This window comes from Pseudonaja textilis, chromosome 3 (assembly GCF_049901715.1).
Source record: "Pseudonaja textilis isolate UNSWEBS1 chromosome 3, rPseTex1.2, whole genome shotgun sequence".
NCBI classification, from domain to species: Eukaryota; Metazoa; Chordata; class Lepidosauria; order Squamata; family Elapidae; genus Pseudonaja; species Pseudonaja textilis.
The window spans coordinates 33066409-33085454 of NC_141992.1; the positions used below are offsets into that span (position 1 = coordinate 33066409).

The 19046-nt window shown below is 36.8% G+C and overlaps 2 protein-coding genes across 4 annotated transcripts in view; one reads left to right on the forward strand and one right to left on the reverse strand.

The window, feature by feature from the left end:
* Positions 1–14816, forward strand: part of TRPC4AP (transient receptor potential cation channel subfamily C member 4 associated protein) — a 36096-nt gene extending 21280 nt beyond the window's left edge. Inside the window, exons 9-19 of the mRNA XM_026697655.2 lie at positions 758–900; positions 2315–2446; positions 3984–4042; positions 5082–5183; positions 5586–5669; positions 7076–7166; positions 7700–7840; positions 7943–8051; positions 9057–9169; positions 9295–9501; positions 11655–14816. Coding sequence (XP_026553440.1) covers positions 758–900; positions 2315–2446; positions 3984–4042; positions 5082–5183; positions 5586–5669; positions 7076–7166; positions 7700–7840; positions 7943–8051; positions 9057–9169; positions 9295–9501; positions 11655–11792 — 1319 coding nt within the window. The 3' untranslated portion in view covers positions 11793–14816. The remainder of the gene's footprint in view (positions 1–757; positions 901–2314; positions 2447–3983; positions 4043–5081; positions 5184–5585; positions 5670–7075; positions 7167–7699; positions 7841–7942; positions 8052–9056; positions 9170–9294; positions 9502–11654) is intronic.
* A 376-nt stretch (positions 14817–15192) lies between these two features.
* MYH7B (myosin heavy chain 7B) overlaps positions 15193–19046 on the reverse strand; it is a 49088-nt gene continuing 45234 nt past the window's right edge. For all 3 annotated transcript variants that reach the window (XM_026697652.2, XM_087929171.1, XM_087929170.1), the window contains 7 exons: positions 18398–18601; positions 18165–18290; positions 17666–17836; positions 17245–17349; positions 16182–16277; positions 15801–15935; positions 15193–15327 (listed from right to left, as the gene is read on the reverse strand). In XM_026697652.2, the coding sequence (XP_026553437.1) occupies positions 15316–15327; positions 15801–15935; positions 16182–16277; positions 17245–17349; positions 17666–17836; positions 18165–18290; positions 18398–18601 (849 nt within the window). In that variant the 3' untranslated portion in view covers positions 15193–15315. The remainder of the gene's footprint in view (positions 15328–15800; positions 15936–16181; positions 16278–17244; positions 17350–17665; positions 17837–18164; positions 18291–18397; positions 18602–19046) is intronic.

Genomic DNA, 19046 nt, shown 5'->3' on the forward strand with positions numbered 1-19046 from the left:
AAGTCGGCATATTAATCTTCTCATCTCTCCTTATCACCCATCCCCTCCCACTTGTGACTGTATGACTGTAACTTTGTCATTTGTATCCTTACGATTTATATTGACTGTTTCCTAGTATGGTTTGATTGCTTATTGTACCCTATGACTATCATTAAGGGTTGTACCTTATGATTCTTGACGAATGTATCTTTTCTTTTATGTACACAGAGCACTTGCACCAAGACAAATTCCTTGTATGTCTACTCACTCTTGGCCAATAAAGAATAAAGAATTCTTTCTAGTCCAAAAAAAGAAAAAGAATTCTGTATCCAAGGGTGTCCTTGAACCTGGATCTCCCCAGTCTTAGTCTAGAGTTCTTCCATTTTCTGCATTCGTGGACAAAAGCGAGCAAAATAATAGAGCTGGAAGGGATCTTGGAGGTCTTCTAGTCCAACCCTCTGTTCAAGCAGGAAACCCTATACCATTTCAGACAAATGTTTGTCCAATCTCTTCTTAAAAACTTCATAACTAGTCAAGCACATAGCTATTCCTTAGAATAAGAATCTTTCTCAAGCACCGAGGCTGGGGAAGAGCATAGCTGTCACCAGTAAGGAAGAATTTAAATCACACTCCAGAGAAAGAGTCCCAAACATGTGTACATGATTGCAGTTGGACAGTTAATGAGGATGGGATCCAGGAGATTTCATAAAAGGAAGTTCACACAGGGTGAAGCAATGTCTTAGGAAGGCTTCTACATTGAAGAATTTTCTGCTTTTAGAATCTTCAGATGAGAGTGGATTTGCCAACACCTCAACAAGGAATCAGCTTCCTCAGTCCATGAAAATTATGCATGAAATTATGTATAAATTGGAAGTTTTATATGTGCTTTGTGTGCTTTTAATGGGGAGACAAAGAAATCAGGTAATGCTATTACTATTTGATATATATATATTTTCTCTCCTTGAAATTCTGTTCCTTGAAATTTTACAACCTTTTAAAAACAAAATTTAGTTTCATTCTCAAGACACTGCTGATCTTTTTTTAAGTACTTATTTTTAAACCTGCACATTTTATTCTCTGGGATAAAATAGAAATTCTCTGAGTCACTTGTCAGTTCATGTGTCTTACATGATCACTAGGCAAAGAAGCTTTTGGGTAAAGTAACAAAACATGAATTAGAATATGCCTTTACTATTAAGAATTTACTCATTGAAAAAAAAAGTTTAGATAATAGGTTATACCTCCTAAATCAGGTACCAGTATCTTATTTTAATAGGAAAATACCAAATATATACCTTACCGGTAGTATTACACCTTCCTTTTACTAAGATGATACCAGATGCACTTAAGGACTTATAACTAATTTGTTTCTAATCAGTAATGTCTGAAAGGTATTTATTTATTCATTCATTCAATTTCTATAGCTGCCCATTTTAAACAATGCTTTTGGTGACTTCTAATTCAAAAAGATAGATACTACAATTTTTTAAAAAATAATATTTTAAAACAATAAAAAATATCCAAAATATACATCACAGCTGAGATACTTGACCAATTAACAATAAAGCCAGGAAACAGGGCCCTTAGCACATTCAGGACCCCAAGTTTAGGAAGATGACTAGGTTTTTAGAGCTCTACAAAAGGCTAACTGTTGGGGTCCGCCGACGTCTGACGGAGCCAACAGCAGAGTCGGACAGTAGTGAGGAGGTTGGGGAGGAACCTGGGCCAGTCTTGGAGGCTGAGGAAGGCTCGGACGAGGCTCTGCATCAGAGGCAGAGATGGGGCCAGGGCAGGCTGGCAGTCAGCAGCTGCCTTCAAACTCAGGCAGCAGTGAGGCGAGGGAGTTTCTGGAACCAGTTCCTAGCCTGTGCATGTGCAGAGCTACCAGAAGACAAGAACAATTGAGAAAGCAGGTTCGACTCCGGAGTAAGGCCACACCTCAGAGATGAGTGGCCCCTTACATAGGACATAAAAGAGGAGCGAACGGGAGAAGCAATTAGTTCGTCTGGTCAATTCAAGCTTTGAAAAGTTCTGTTTGACTCTGTGTCAAGTTTGGCCTTGCCCTGCATTGGGCAGTTAGTTCTCTGGCAGCATTCCAAGTGTGATAAGGTTTATAAATATTCTCCTGAAATACTGTTTGTGAAGTCTTGCAGGCTGTGAACGAACATAATTCACGGCCATGGAACTAAAAGAGGTTTTGCCAGAACTAAGATTGTGTTTTATGCTTTCTAAGGAAGCCTGGGTCAGAACACTAACAGGGTTGGGGAATAAATACTGTTTCCTTCCAATATTTGAAGTGATAGATAAGGTGAATTAACTGAATGCTCTTCTTTAGGTTCACAAAATGATTGCTGAATTTAGACTGATCCCTGGCCTTAATAATTTATTTGATAAATTAATATGGAGGAAACATTCAGCATCAGCCCTTGTTCTGCCTGGGCACAATCAGAACTGTGACTGTAGCCCGGTGAGTATTAGTTTTATCCTGGTGAGAAACTTGCCATAAATAACATTACCATATGACTGTCCTAGATGTAAGGCAGGTCACAAAATATCAAGAAAGCTGTAACTATAAAAATACCTTTTTTATGTTGAGTTCTGTCATGGTGACAAGTAGCTACATCAATATATTTTCTTGGTCACACTGAAATTGTTTGCTATTGCTTTCTAGAATTTTTTAGTTGTTTCTTTTGTTTTATTTATCAATCTAGCTCACATTCCTAACATTCCCTGAGGCTTTTTGTCTTAAGTATTAATCAGTCTCAGTCTTCTTTGATTTCTAGGTCATGGAAAAGTTTAGGGGTGGAAAATAGAAGTGTTTTCATGATTTAGATAGGAGCATAGGTAATTGGTAATTTTCCTTATTACCACCCCAAGATTTTATCTAGCTAGCAACATTTCTTTCAGAGTGTTAACCTGTTTTAAATCCACTATAGGAGTAATTCTGAAATCTCTAGAATCCATTTTTAGGTTTGGAAGAATCCTGACATATTGGAGATAAAAAGGCAGATTCCTTTGAAACCTGAGATGTTAATGCCAAATGCAGCCTTGGGATATTTTTATTAGTAAATTGTATATTCTTTTTATTACTAATAGTAATATAATAATGAATGCAGTCTCTCAGCTCCTCTCCAAGTTGGTGTCTTACTAGGCAGGTATGGCATGTGTGGCCAAGATGCTCAAAGCTCAGTCTTGTAGTATGATCTAGCGATTCTTAAGGAAGTAGACAGGATTTTCTGAACCATAGCTTCCACTACCTGTTTGTTGGACCAGGTCCATCCTGAGTTATAAAAGCAACTAGAAAGGTAACACCATATTGTGGTGTAGTAGGTGTCAATCCTGCTCTACAAGTTGCATTGGCTGCCAGTTTTTTTTCCAGGTGCAACCAAAAGTGCTGGTTATTTCTTAGCAATACATAATTATCTGCAAACCTGCCTTCTTCCATAATGTCTGCCCAAATATAGAAGCCAATAGAGTTGAAACATTCCTATTGATTAAACTATCTTTTAGCACTTAGGAAGTACATCTTTTCTGTCTGCTCTCTGGAATGAGGTTTCCCTCTGAGAGCCAGGTGGCATCCCCATAATGATAAAAGGTTTTAAAGGCTTGGCTGTTCTTCTAGGCTAGGCCTGTCAAACTGGCGGCCTGCAGTCCTGATGCGTCACGCGCAGGCCACTCCCACTCCGGCTCTGCAATGGCAAAAAACGTCACAATTACCTCATAAGTCACGTGATGCAATCAAGTTTGACACCTGTTTTCTAGGCCCTGGGCTAGGGCAGCTGGAGCCCCTTGTTGAATTCATTTGTAGAATTCATGTGTGTATTTTTCTGTATTTTTAGCTAGTTTCTCTTGATTTCAATTTTACTTGTTCTTTCATTTGGCTTTCCTTACTTTATTCATATTGTATTTAATTCTGTCGGTGATGGGAAGTGCCTAAATTGCTGATGCTGATGAATGCAGTTCATTAATTTTATTTATAAAAGTAATTAACCTTCCTTCTGCAGGATATTACCTTGAAAATTCAGTTTTTGAGACTACTTCAGAGTTTTAGTGATCATCATGAGTGAGTATATGTTTGCCATCCTTGTTGCAATTTCTCTGCACGTGTAGCTTTACAGTGAACATTTTCACTTTTAATACAGTCAGAAGCTCCTCAAAAATAGCAACATAGCCAATCATGCATACAGTAATTATCTTTGATCAATATTTATACGTCACATATTTAAAACTTACATTGAGTAAGAAAACAGGAACAGCAAATAAGAATTTGGGAAAGGAGTTTGGTGGGAGAAGTCAAGAAGAAAGTTCTTTGGCTGGAATTTTTACATAAGAACACAGCTTAAGGGAGCCAAATGACTGAGCTCCAAGCAGTAAGGACAATAAAGCAAGCATTGTTTTTCTGCCTAGGAAGACAAAGTTATACCTACTTCATTTGCAGTCTTGTGCCCTTATCAGAAGAGTCTTGAGAAGCTGCAGCATTGCAGTATTCAGTGCTGAGATTCTGGGAAACTCTTAAGAGTCCAGTAGGTGGTGTTATTCAAAATGTAAGATGTTTCTTCCGCAGTGCATAAAGTATAAGAACAACATAGGAAGAACTAGAGATGGTAAATCAGGAAGACAAGTGATTGAAACTTGGTGAGATAATTAGCATATAGTGGAAGATAGCAGTCATTTGAAGGAGAGAGAGAGGGAGAGGGCGAGGGAGGGAGAGAGAGAAAGAGAGAGAGAGGAGGGATGCACAGAAAACCTTGCACAGAAATTCAGAGCTGGAGCATGGAAATCCTATTGGAAGTGTTTCGGCAGCAATAAAAGAAGACAAAAACAAAGTGATAATAGGTAGAATTAATTAGAAGATGCTTAGGCAGGAAGGAGGTATGAGTAAGATGTGTGTGTATGGAAATACAACGTGTCAACAGGTTCTGTGGGTTCTTGTGAGTCTTTTTCATACATAGATGCATAGAATGAGATTACTAAATCCATTCCCTGAACCTTCAATGTCCCAAACTGAATGAGCTATGAGGTTACTCAATATATTTTCCCGTGTTTACCGCCTAATGTTGTTTTTATAAATTGACCATGTCTTGGCATTATGTTCACATTAGGAACAAGTATCTACTTTTAAACAGCCAAGAACTTAATGAATTGAGCGCAATCTCTCAAAAAGCCAACATCCCTGAGGTCGAGGCTGTTGTCAACACAGACAGGTATAAAACTAAATTTTTCTGCATAATTTGTTTCCGGGAGTAATCTTTTGATAATAGGTCCATTTTACCTTGTCTTTCTCATATGATCAGTCTTGTATTCATTGCAGCTTAAATTTAAATCTATGCCACTCTGATTGCAGAGAGGACTTGGTTTTTAAATGCATCAATTTTTAAAATCCAGACAGAAAAGGTGTTGTAGATTGTATTATATTGGTGGAAATTTCTGGACAGTCCAAATGTGAAAGTCATACAAGTGAAATCTGACATGCAGACCTTGACTTTCTGCATAAAACTGGGCAGTATACTGAACACTATTAAAGACAAGTATGTTGAATAGTAACTTTATGACTTCACAATGGCAGCCCACTGGTTTACTCACTCTCACACCTTTCTCCACTTTAGAAGTTTAATTTGTGATGGGAAAAGAGGCTTGCTAACCAGACTTCTTCAAGTAATGAAGAAAGAACCAGCAGAATCATCATTCAGGTGAGTTCTGCTCTTGTTACATAAAACAGTGCTTTGTCATAAGAGAATCTGATATTTGGGGCCTGCAGAGAATGTCTTTCATTATCCTCTATTAAAAAGTTAAATTGAGAACAAGGCAGTAAACAATAAATTCATTGTTTTACCCTGCAATGCTTCAGCCCTGCCATGGTATTAAAAATTGCTTAATCTCCAGAGATGTTGGCTATCGAAGCCTTAGATCCAAAATAAAGTGTTCTTGTGTGCGATATCCATGCATGTAGTCAGAGATAGCTATGAGAAATTTTTTCCTAATGATTTCCATTAGTAAGAAGATGCACAAATATGACTTTGATTCTGAGGTGATAAAATTGCATGCTTTTTTGCTATGGCAAAGTTCCAGTTACATGATGAGCAAATTTATTCTCCACATAATGGCCCAAGATTGAAAAATTTAAGTATTTTCATTGGTCTTCCTCTTCCTGTTTTCCTCCAAAGAAAAAGAATACATTCTGTATAAGCGTGAATAAAAAAGTTATTTTTGTTTTGTGTTGGTTATGTGTTTAATGGAGAAAGAAGGAACATGTGCTTAATTTTCTTCTTTCTATATATATATAAAGTTTTTATTTTTTACAACAAACATACAAACAAGACATAAAAACATAGACATCTTTCAATTATATATGTACAGTGTGTCAGTTGGTTACAATCTTTTGTGCTATCCTTTTTTTGTCATTACTCACAAGTTGTATAAATTCTCAACTTATCAATCTAACATGTGCTTATGTATTATCAATCATTAATCATTCATTTGACTAAACTATTTCTCCATCATTCTATGTGAGATATTCTAAATTTCATTATAATTTAATCTTATACATTCATCCAATGGTTATATATTTTATAATATATTCTATATCAATCTATTAACTTTTTATTGTAAAGCTTCCTAATCTATATCTTTACCATGTCTTTTTATCTAACCATTGCTAAAATAAATCTCATATCATATAAAATTGTTTGTCTTCTTGTTCTCTAATTTCAAATGTCAGTTTACTCATTTCAGCACAGTCCATGATTTTCTTAATAATTTCCTCTTGCATAGGTATTTTTTCATTTTTCCAATTCTTAGCAAATACAATTCTAGCTGCTGTTAAAACATTTACAATCAAATATTCCAATTATTTACTATATATTTCCGGTATAATTCCCAATAAAAATATCTCAGGTTTAAAGTCTTATGTGTTGTTTTATCATCTTTTTCAACCATGTGTGGATTATAGTCCAATATCTTTTTTCATCCGAGCATGTCCACCACATATGGTAATATGAACCAGGTATCTGATGACATTTCCAACACGTATCCGACTTATTCTTGAACATTCTTGCAATTCTCGTCGGGGGTGCTTAATTTTCTTCTGTTTTACCAGATTTTGGCAAGCAAGAGCAGTTGAAAGTTTCTTACGAGGCGCTACTTCCTTTGCAGACCAGATGTTCTTGCTAAAAAGGGGACTTTTAGAGGTAATTTAAATGTTTGCTTTAGCAACAGTATTCAAGAAATTAACTTTTAAACCTTACTAGAAAACTATTGTTACATGTATGAATGTTTGTAATTTATTGTGGTTTTGTATCTTTGAAAGTACAGATGTACATTATTAATTTTAATAATTTCTCAGATAATAAAAAATATTTTTGTAATATGTAACAAAAAATTCTTGTTGCTAAGCAAATGTTTGGTTTTAATATCATGTTACTATATTATTAATTGTATTCTAAGAACTGTGGGGGTGCAGTGGTTAGAACACAGTATTGCAGGCTAATTCTGCTGACTGCCAATTGCCAGCAGTTCAGCAGTTCAATTCTCACTGGCTCAAGGTTGATTCATCCTTCCATCCTTCCAAGGTCGGTAAAATGAAGACCCAGATTGTTGGGGGCAGTATGTTGACTCTGTAAACCATTTAGAAGCGGTATATAAGTCTAAGTACTATTGCTATTATTATTGTAATACAAAATATATCTTGAACTTATAGTAACAATCCATTTAATCTTGCCAGCATATTCTGTACTGCATTGTTGACAGTGAATGCAAATCACGAGATGTGCTTCAAAGTTATTTTGATCTTCTGGGGGAACTGATGAAATTCAACATTGATGCTTTCAAGAGATTTAATAAGTACATCAATTCAGATGAAAAGGTAAAACTAAAATCCTAGAATCCTTTCTATATAATTTTAGTATTTTGTTTGTTTGTTTATATGTAATATTCTTGATAGAGCCTAATGATTCCAATATTTTAGTTTCAGATATTTTTGAATCAGATCAACAGTTCACTGGTTGATTCTAACATGTTGGTCCGTTGTATTACTTTGTCCCTGGATCGATTTGAGAGCCAGTCAGATATTAAAGGTAAAATAATATTTTTGAGGCCAAGGAATAAAATTAAAAATCTGCGCAAATATGTCTTTTTGCACCTTACCTGTACAACTCTTAGCCATAGCTAGAAATGCTCTGACATCATTAACATAGTTTATTCATAAATGTAGTTTAATCTGTTGAAATGCTGATGAACAGCGGTATCTTCGTTGATGTAAATATTCCAATATAACCAACAATTTTACTAGCCACTGTGCGATCAATGTTTGTGTAGTTGGGCCATAGGAAACAAATACCCCTTGTCTTAAATACCATCTCTTCCCATCATTGATACCGCATTGGCTAATGCCAGGTTTTCTTTGAAGAGACCAAAATTATCATTCTGAAAAGCACTTCAATTACAACTGTTGAAGTAATTCCCCGTTAGGTAAATGAGCGCATACAGGGAGACGTATTGAGAGTAGTGTTTGAATAATACACACAGAGCACACAGATACACTGTACAGCAATGTAAGTTTTTACTTCCAGAAACTTTTAAGCGAAGTTCAAAATACAGTCCAAAGTCATTCACAAGTAAGATCAGTCAGTTTTTAATTCAGGGATAATCCAATAACAAAGTCCAGTGTCAAAAACAGTTCAGTATCAGACTTATATCAAATCCAGGAATAGCAGTCAATTAGAAGGAAAAATGAAGGAACGGCAATACTGTCCAGCAGAAGGAAAACAGAGACTCACTGAGATACACTCTCTTCTGAGACTAAGACTAAACAACTCAGATTTCTGGCTCCATCTTATGGCCATTTGAGAAACCACACCCAACTACAGTTTTTGCATTTTCTTAAAGAGACGGTATTAAAATGTCTATCCTGGTTTATATATTTCCAACCCAAATAGCTGTTAGGTGACTTACATTCCTAACAACAACCAATCTTTCCAACAAGCTATGAATGGAAGTCATATTAACAGACCCCCTCTTTTGGGAATTATAACTCATTCAGGACTCACTACTTTAAATCTAACACACTTCCTTTTTTGTAGTTGCAGAAGTCTTGTCTGAGTGCCGCCTATTATCATACATGTCACAGATGTCCATGAGGATGTCCTTTCTTTTCCGACTCATTAATATTATTCATGTACAAACACTGACCCAGGTAATATATGGCAATTGGATTTCAGAAATCAATATGTCTATATTGATTTATAAAATGATAGTTTACACCTTGTCGATTGTATTCTGTAGAATAACTAACAGTATGATTCTTTTTTTCAACTTTAGGAAAATGTAAGTTGTCTGAACACAAGTCTAGTTATCTTAATGTTAGCTCGAAGAAAAGACAAGCTTCCATTTTATCTGCGTACCCTTCAAGAGATGGAATATACGAAGAAATATCCTGGTTTCATACTGAACAATTTTCATAATCTTCTTCGTTTCTGGCAGCAGCATTACCTCAATAAGGACAAGGACAGCACCTGTTTAGAAAATGTAAGCCTGCAACCTCGGCAGTGGTGGGATTCAAAAAATTTTACTACCAGTTCTGTAGGAGTGACTTGGTGGGTGTGGCTTGGCTTGGCTTGGTGGGCATGGCTTGATGGGCGTGCAGGGGAAGGATAGTGCAAAATCTCCCATTCCCTCCCCACTCCTGGGGGAAGGTTACTGCAAAATCCCATTCCCTCCCCACCCCACTAACCTGCTTTCCAGCTCCGTTCTCCTGTGCAGGGCAACAAAAGAAGACGCAGCCGATCAGCTGGGGCTCAGGAGGCAGAGAATAGATGGGGGCGGGGCCAGTCAGAGGTGGTATTTGCCAGTTCTCTGAACTACTCAGAATTTCCGCTACCGGTTCTTCAGAACTGGTCAGAACTTACTGAATACCACCTCTGAACCTAAGTTCCTTGCAAATGTTTTTATTTTTCAAAATTGTGATGTGGAGGAGAGAAGAAAGCTTTTGATAGGATAAAACAGATAACCAGTTATATATGAGCCAGCAATGTGCAGCAGCAGCCAAAAAAGCTAATGCAATCCTAAATTGTATTAACAGAGGGATACAATCAAGATCAAGGGAAGTACTAATACCACTCTACAAAGCCTTAGTAAGAGTACTGCATCCTAGAGTACTGCATCCAGTTTTGTTCACCACATTACAAAAAAGATGTTGAGACTCTAGAAAAAGTGCAGAGAAGAGCAACCAGGATGATTACGGGACTGGAGGCTAAAACATACAACGAACGGTTGCAGGAACTGGGCATGGCTAGTCTAGTAAAGAGAAGGACCAGGGGAGATGATAGCGGTCTTCCAATATTTGAGGGGCTGCCACTGAGAGGAAGGGGTCAAAGCTATTTTCTAAAGCTCCTGTAGGCCAGACAAGGAATAATGGATGGAAACTGAACAAGGAGACATTCAACCTGGAAATAAGGAGAAACTTTCTGACAGTGAGAACAATCAACCAATGGAACAGCTTGCCCTCGGAAGTTGTGGGAGCGCCATCACTTGAGACTTTCAAGAAGAGATTAGACTGCCATTTGTCAGAAATGGTGTAGGGTCTCCTGTTTGGGTGGGGGGTTGGACTAGATGACCTACAAGGTCCCTTCCAACTCTGATTATCTGTTAGATAGATTCTCTATAGCACCTAGTTTTCTTGGAGATCAGGTTAAGAGTAGGATGATGAACTGTTGATGAATTCTGTAACACCCCAACCTAGCAAGATTGAGTCTCCAAAATTTGGTGGCAAACTGCTAATTTTTGGTACAATTTTAATGGACTTTTGGAGGGCAGAGATCAATTTGGTGGGTTATGTTTTAACAGTTCCTACATCTGTTGTGCCTCAAAATAACCTTTCCACACTTCCTGCAAAAAGGGGCTAAACATTTCTACAGAGCATTTTTCATTACTGTTGTGACAGGGGTGCATATGTGCTATAATATCAACTCAAAATATTTAATGGCATATTCAAATACTAGCAATGAGATGTTGATGGCATGTTAAAGTATATGTATATATTTATTTAGGAAATTTAGATGAGTGCCCAGTTCGCTCACAATGACTCCAAACAGCTTACCGAAAAAAAACACCAAATACAATGTCTGAGATATCCCCACTCCCCTGGCAACAGCATTCAAATAAATCATTTGATGAGTTCCCAGACTTGTTGGCAAACTAATGTTTTCAGGCCCTTTCAGAAGAATATCAAGGTGGAGACCAGCCTTACCCCTGCAGGGATGATGTTCCACAGGGAGGGAGACACCACAGAAAAGGCCCTTTTATTGGCCCCACTAGGTAGACCTCCTTAACTGAGGGTGACTTGTACAATATCCTGCTTCCCCACTATACCCTGATGTAATTGGAAAAATATAGTCCTTCAAATAATTTCGACCCCAAGCCGAGTAGGTCTTTAAAACCAGCACCTTGAATTGGATCCAGAAGCAAATCAACAATCCATGCAGTTCCTGCAAGAGAGCTGGCACATGTGCAAATCTAGATTTGCATAAAACTAGGTGGGCTGCCATATTTTGAACTAGCTGAAGCTTCCAGATGCTTTTCAAGAGCAATCCCATATAGAACCCCATTTCTACTACTAGCGAGCCATATTCAAGAGACATTTGTTTGGTTTATGCTTACTTTTCTTTCTTTTCCCTTTACAGAGTTCATGTATTAGTTTTTCCTATTGGAAAGAGACTGTGTCTGTTCTGCTTAGTACGGATCGGACATCACCTTGTGCCATAGTTAGCTACATTGATGAGGCGTACATGGAGATTGACAGAGACTTCAGCGAAGAATAACTGGACCGGTTCTCACTTCCAGTGGACAATACCTCAGAGGGAATCTTGCAGATGTTGGATTTTCAGGGATATGCTGTGTGCACAAACTTGGAACTATGGATTAATACTATCTTAAATGTATTTTCTCCCCTTGTCCCACCGCCCTCTTTAAAGAGCAGGATTTCACAAACTTGAAACGTATCACATATTCAGGGAAATCTGCATCCTGTTTGGAATTGTCTGCAAAAAGGTCCACTTATCCATGCTTGTTATGACTAGATGCCTTTGAGCTTGGTAGGTGGGATCTTTTCAATATGCAAGGGTTAGCTCTGATTTTCCTTCTGGTAACCCAAATTAGAAGTTAAAAGGAGAGGTAATTTCCCAAGTCATTGAAACAAGCTGGTTTTATGAGCACACCTAAGGTACACCAGCCATCATAAAAAGTTGACTCCTAATTTTTCACATCGTTTTCTTTTGTTTGCATTTCAAGAGGATCGTGTGTACAATTCACTTTTAAATACGTAAAAATAATGGTGTGTCCTTTTTCATAGACACTTTTGTCTATGCAAATGATTTTAGAAATGTTTCCTACTAAACTGTCCCATTCTCCTCTTTGGTTCACTGTATTATTGCATCCAGAAGTATCTCTCTCTGGCCTGTGGATTTGTCTTCAATGGACTTTTACAGTGCTGTCTAGAACAGGTATATATTGCAGTGATGGAATAGTTGGCTTTTTTTTCCTGGCTTTATTTGTTTGCTTGCTTGTTTATTAGGTTTACAGATAGAGTCAGTGGAAAAACAAGGAAGAATAAAAAGAACACAAAGGAAATGGAAAGATTTTACTTACGAGCCTTGTAAAATTAACCAAATAAATTTCCAGATGATATTGATATAAATCTATGTATATTTTTCAGAATATTAAAGTTAGCTTTTTATGAAATAATTAAGAACACTAATCAGTATGAATCAAATTGTAAATAAAAAATACACTAATTTTTGCCTGATCTAAGAAACGTGAAATTAACCAATCATAAAAACATTAAATATTAGCCTAATATATAGATTTATATCAAAATATGTTTGAAACATTTTAACCAATTTTACAATGCTTTCCTTTTCATCTCCTTTTTCTTTTCTTTTTATTGTTCCATGTGATTGTATTTGTAAATCTAATACACAAAAAAGAGAAGAACAAATAAATTAAAAATTTATAGATTTTTTTTTTCCTCTAAATTCTGCAGCCCGGCCATTTTGTTAATAATGCAGATGGAGCCTTCTTCCACAGTCCTGTATTGCTTTTGCTGAATATAAAACCTACTGTTGAACAGAAAGGTGTACTAATTTGCCCTCTGGAAACAGAGGCACCAGCTAAAATGAAAGAATTAGCACCATCCATTCTGATGTGTATGTGCCCAAACACCAGAACAATATATATATATATAATATATTGTTCCTAATGTGTAATAGTAACTGGAAGTTGTCTAGTCTACTACTGATACTTGTATTTTATATGGGGTGAATTATTCAGTAAATATGGAATTTGCTCTTGTAACTGCCAGTGTTTAAGCAAGTTAGTTGGAAGACATCTGTTGTTTGATTCCAGAAACTTTTTTTTAATAAAATCTTCATTACAACATCGTGCTCAGGCACTTTATGGAATGTTTGAAGGATTAGAACAGCCCTTTTTGTCCTTAACTTTCAACTATTCTTGTGTATGCCTTTACAATTTTATAGCATTTTACCTTAAACAGAATAGATCCCTGAAAAGCCTCAAGTTAAAAATATTAAGAAGATATCTTGGTTGTATTCTGTTAAAATTTATCCTTCAAAAGATAAAGAATTGGCCATTAGAAACGTAATAGCAAGACATCTCCATGAAACCTACTATACTTGAAAGTAAGATATAGTTGATCAGCTATTCCCCCATTCACATTTGCTCTGCACGCGCTATTGCACCTTATTTTTAGGCAAAAGTAATAGAAACAACAGATCTCTTGTGGTTGTTTTGCATACAAAATTATTTAGGTATTTACTGGGGACAAAAACAGCGTCCACTTTTTTTAATGCTAAGAGCCCTGTCAAGAAAGGCTGACTGCTCAATAATTGTCTAATTGTGAATCTATTACCTGAACAAAACAGCACTTTATTAAGGTTATCCCTATTGTTTTATCCTTTATGGCTTGTCAGAAATAAAATGGAAACTTTGGAGTAAATCATGTATCTTGCTTTTAAGAAATCTCTTAAGGATATGTTTGAACTGACTTCCCCAAGTGGCCCTGTACTCTGTTATACATCTGATGCCTTTGGAGAATGTCATTCAAGACTTCAGTTTGGGACAAGTTTTGAGAGAGTCAGTTGCTTCTACGAAATCCTCACCCTAGGTCATTGTAGTGACTCTGTAATTGCAGTAAAAATGTAGAATAAAGACTCAGATTCCTGTGGGTTCCTTTTGATTAGAATTGAAACATCAGCACAGTATGGCCATAGTCTACAAAAATGAATTCTAAGTACCTAATTCATACATATGCCTTGCCTTTGGAAGACCATCCTTTTTACTAATCAATTTGGCTTTCAGTGAGACTGCTCTCACTTAAAATAAATACTTAGCTACTTTGAGGATGATTTACTATCATGCTGTGCATTTATTTCTGGCTTTTCAAGTAGTCAATTCCAAAGAGTTGGGTTGGAGGTTTTGGCTCAGGGTGTATTATTGGCCTTTTGGTTCCTTGCAGGGAAACCTGAGTGCCCATGTTCCTCTTCCACAGCTCCTGCTTTAGATCTTCTTTGTGTATGATGAGCAACTAAATTGCTGTAAATTGCGTCAAGGAGTAATAGCTGACAAATCAAATTTAAATGTGGCTGTAAAAAAATGGGAAACCGCTGAAAGAATGGAACTGTTTTGTGGCAGAAAGGTGACTCCCCTAGCCAGCAAATGTTTCTGGCCATTTTAATTACTTCACACAAATTAATGTTCATGCTGCCCAGTTTAATACTTACTAACACAACATAAATGTATTAAATGGAATAAAGAATTCTATTTTAAAATGTCTCGAGAAATATCATTCAAAGAACTGCAGTTTGAGCTTGTTTGTAAAAAGGTAAATCAATCAGGAATTTATTGCAGCAGGTCTCCGAGACTGTTGAATGTTCATCATTGTAGCAAGGGAGTTGTGTTAGGCTGTGATAGCCAAATTCTGAAAGTCTGGTTACACTGGAGATTAATTTTTTTATGGACGTCATAAAATGCTTCATTTTAGGGTTAGGGTTATACTTATTCCTTAAATAATGTTAGTCTCAAAAGATGCTGCAGGACTCTTTCCACATTTGAGGTTTGTCTGTAAATAAGATGTAACACAAAATTTCCATTTACAAAAACAGGAAGACATTCTACAGTTGAATATTCTCAAAAGAAGTTACACACTTTCTGTCATGAGCATTAGACTTTATTTATTCAATACAGAGACAGAAATGACTGTTGCAGCCATTACATAGACATATTCATTCCAAAGACATATTCATCGAAGAGATGTTATACTGGAGTTTCTTATTCTTCATACTGTTAACAATAATAAAAAAAAGGTTACTATCAAATTTGATTGCTACAGATAGCTTCTCAGAGCCCCATCTCCCTCTTTCATGAAAAGTGTTTTCTGTTGTTTTGTGCCTTGGATTTTCCACATCAGAATACAATGGTGTTTATAATTATTGTATTCTGATTACACATTACATTGTTGAAAGCTCAAACCCAGTCTGTGATACATTATGTTTTCATGCTTCGAGACAAAGAATTATTTTTATCTAAGCAAGCAAAAACAGAGAACACATTAATCTTTCTCATGCCCAATGTCTCAGCCATCTTTCCTATCTATTCCCTGAGTTATACATCGATTATGGCTGAGTAGCCTTTAGTGAAGCCAATGAAATGACATCACATGAAGAGCTAATGTGTATTCCCCAACAGTTTATCCATTAAAGAATTAGACTGATGAGATAATTACCATGCTTTACCTCAGGCAATATTGTTCTCACCTTCAGAGTAACTTCCCTAGTGCGAGAACGCAGCTTGTTCACTTGTGTCTCTGCAATATCTGCTCGTTCCTCAGCATCATCAAGCTCATGTTGCACTTTGCGGTACTTGACCAGGTTGGAGTTGGCTTGTTGCTCCTATGAATAGAAGATGGAATTTGAAGTAGCGGAACGAGATATGAGAAAGATTCTTGGCTGCACTGAATGACGGGAATTATGGCAAACAATGTTCTAGACACAAAAAAAGTTTGGCACATTTTCGATGGTAGTAGGGAAACTAATGCCTCTATAATTCAGAGAGAGAAGGTGTAAATCCAAGGGAGTTGGTCTAGCATTCTGATGCCTTTTAAAATGCTGGAATCCCCTATGCAGATTCATACTTACTGCCTCTTCAAACTGACGCTTGTAGCTCTTGACTTTGCTCTGCAACTTGTCAATCAATTCCTGCATTCGTGCCAGGTTCTTCCGGTCCTCTTCAGTCTGAAATGTAATAATAAGATATTTGGTTTATCCCATATATGTTACTACTACCACATGGCTATAAAAGTGTGAGTTTTCTGATAAACTTGATTTAGTGGACCCCGGTTTAGCAGATTTCCAAAATAATACATTTTAAAAAAAATTCAACTCCACCCCCTCTCATTCATCAAATTGAGGTTTTGTTTTATTGCAAATGATGTAATTTACATCAGTTATGTATTTACATAAATAAATTTATTCAAATGATGTACATTTGGATTTAACGTAACAAATTTAACAAGTAGTTGGATTTAATAGATATACCCTCCCTCTAATTGAGCAGCTAAACTGAGATTCTACTCATATTCCTTAGAAGAAACTTCTGAAGTGTCCTTTCACTTGTTGGAAATATGTCCTTCCCCTTCTTGATTTATTATAGATACATAGGTGCCATTTTGAGCAAAGTGTTCAACTTTGATTCCTATCATTTGATTCCTATTTTCTGAGCTTTTCTTTAATTGATAGGAATGTACTAGAGAAGGTGACATGGGAAAATTTCAATTTGATTTGGGGATACAATAAGGGAATTTTGTGAAAGATCTCTAGCCTAAATCTTGGTTTCTTGTACTATTTATTCAAAATTAGGTGTTTTGGTCAATAGCTTTAAAGGAGAATTTATCTTGTTTGCTGTGTAAACCAACTGATAACCACGTAGCCAAAGTGATGATATGATGCCCATCACTTTTGTCTATGGAATAAAATCACAAATCCAAATTAGAGGACAATAGTTCTTGCTCTCACTCCAAATGAAACAATCTTGGTGTTTGCTATCTTCGGAAGAACTTTGAATTACTGCTAAAATGGTGAGACAATCTGCAAGCAAAAAGGGAAATTTCACTTTTGTATAATGAATGTTTTTGTTGGTTTCACCCTATGTGTTAATGAAAATGGATCTGAGGATTCAACATGAAGGTTATGAAACTTGTACCTGATAAGTCAGTTCTTTGACTCTTCGCTCATACTTGCGAATGCCCTTCTGACTCTCTGCATTCTTCTTCTGTTCTAAATCCAAGTCACCTTCTAGTTCTCGTACCTGAATAAGACCAAACAGTACAATTAAGTTATTTTGCCTTCTTACTTGGCTCAGAAAACAAAGAACTATATTGTTTGTAATGCTTCACAAAGCACTGGAAAGCTCCATAGGATATTAATGGAATACAACATGATGGATTATTGCCTCTGCACCAGCAGAGCCTAAGATTTTATTTAACTTTAAATGGTTTCAGATCTCACCGAATCCAAACTTTGAATAACCCATCATGTCTAGCTTTATTGGGAACACTGGCCACATAATCCTCAAGAAATTAGATTCTTGCCAGAAAAAAATAGATATTCTCTAAAATACTAACTCTGGCTTCCAGTTTCTGAATCTGCTTCTTGCCCCCTTTAAGGGCAATCTGCTCGGCTTCATCCAGCCTCATTTGTAGGTCTTTGATGGTCTGTTCCATATTTTTTTTCATCCGTTCCAGATGGGCACTTGTATCTTGCTCTTTCTTCAGTTCCTCTGCCATCATGGCTGCCTGATAGGGACAACAGCCAAAACATGTATGTAGCATTAAAACCAGCTACTGTGACTGATTATGAAAATTACAGTTAACTTATCTGGAGGGCAACTAGCTTGAGATAAGCTGGCTTACAAGGTCAGTAGTATCTGATCCTGCTGCCAGGTATTCCCCCATCAACAAAAGTTGCTAGATGCTACTCAAATACCCATTGTCATTGAGTATTTGCTATTAAGCTCCATAGAAGAGAATTGTGGGAAACACTGGGGAAGGAAACTGCCACATCATTAAAGACCTATATGAAAAATCAGTTTAGCCCTTGCAATATCCCCACCCCTGCTCTTACATCAGTGATGGCTTTTTTAGCCTTTTCTTCAGCATTTCGACATTCTTGCACTGCTTCTTCCACTTCAGTGCTCAGCTGTGAAATGTCTGTCTCCATCTTCTTTTTCTGATTAATTAGGCTTGTGTTCTGGTTGGGAAGAGAACAGTAAACCATGAAAATGCTCCCACTTTTGCTTCCTATCTCAAACTGATTCTAATAGTTATTCCTGCTTGAAATTACATTCTCCAGCTCACCTGGGTGTGTAATAGATTGACTCTTTCTGTTGCCTCTATCAGTTCCTGTTCAGCCAATTTCCTTCCACGTTCTGCCTGTTCCAAGGATGCCCGCAGCTCTTCCACTTCAGCCAGCAATAGGTTGTTTCGCCTCTCCAAGGCACCTGCCTGCTCCTTCAGATCATCGTTATAGCGTAGAGTGTCATCCAGTTCAATCTGCAAATCCTGGGGGTCGTATCAAGGGAAGTCAGTTTTAACACAAGAAAAAAATAAACATTCTGCACTAAACCACTAAAGATGTCAAACAATGATTCCCAATAGTGAACACAAAGAAAGATGGTGAGCAGCCTATGGGCCATATGAAGATTTCCAGACACCAGAGTGTCCCAAAATCACACTACCTCATGACAAACTCCTGACCTTCTATTGCACTTAGCTTCTTGGGACTAAAATAACATTCTTAACAGTGCATTAAGTTCCTAGCTAATAAATCCAGTCTGAGGGGAGCAACTAATTCCCCACAGGGGAAAAAATGCTAACAGTTTTAGCTCTATCCCACAGGTGGCTATCACTGCACAATGCTTTGCATTTTCTGCAGCCCCTAAGGACAGAAAAATAATAACACATGATACTTTCAAATAAAACTGCCACCTTTTAATATAAAGTGATA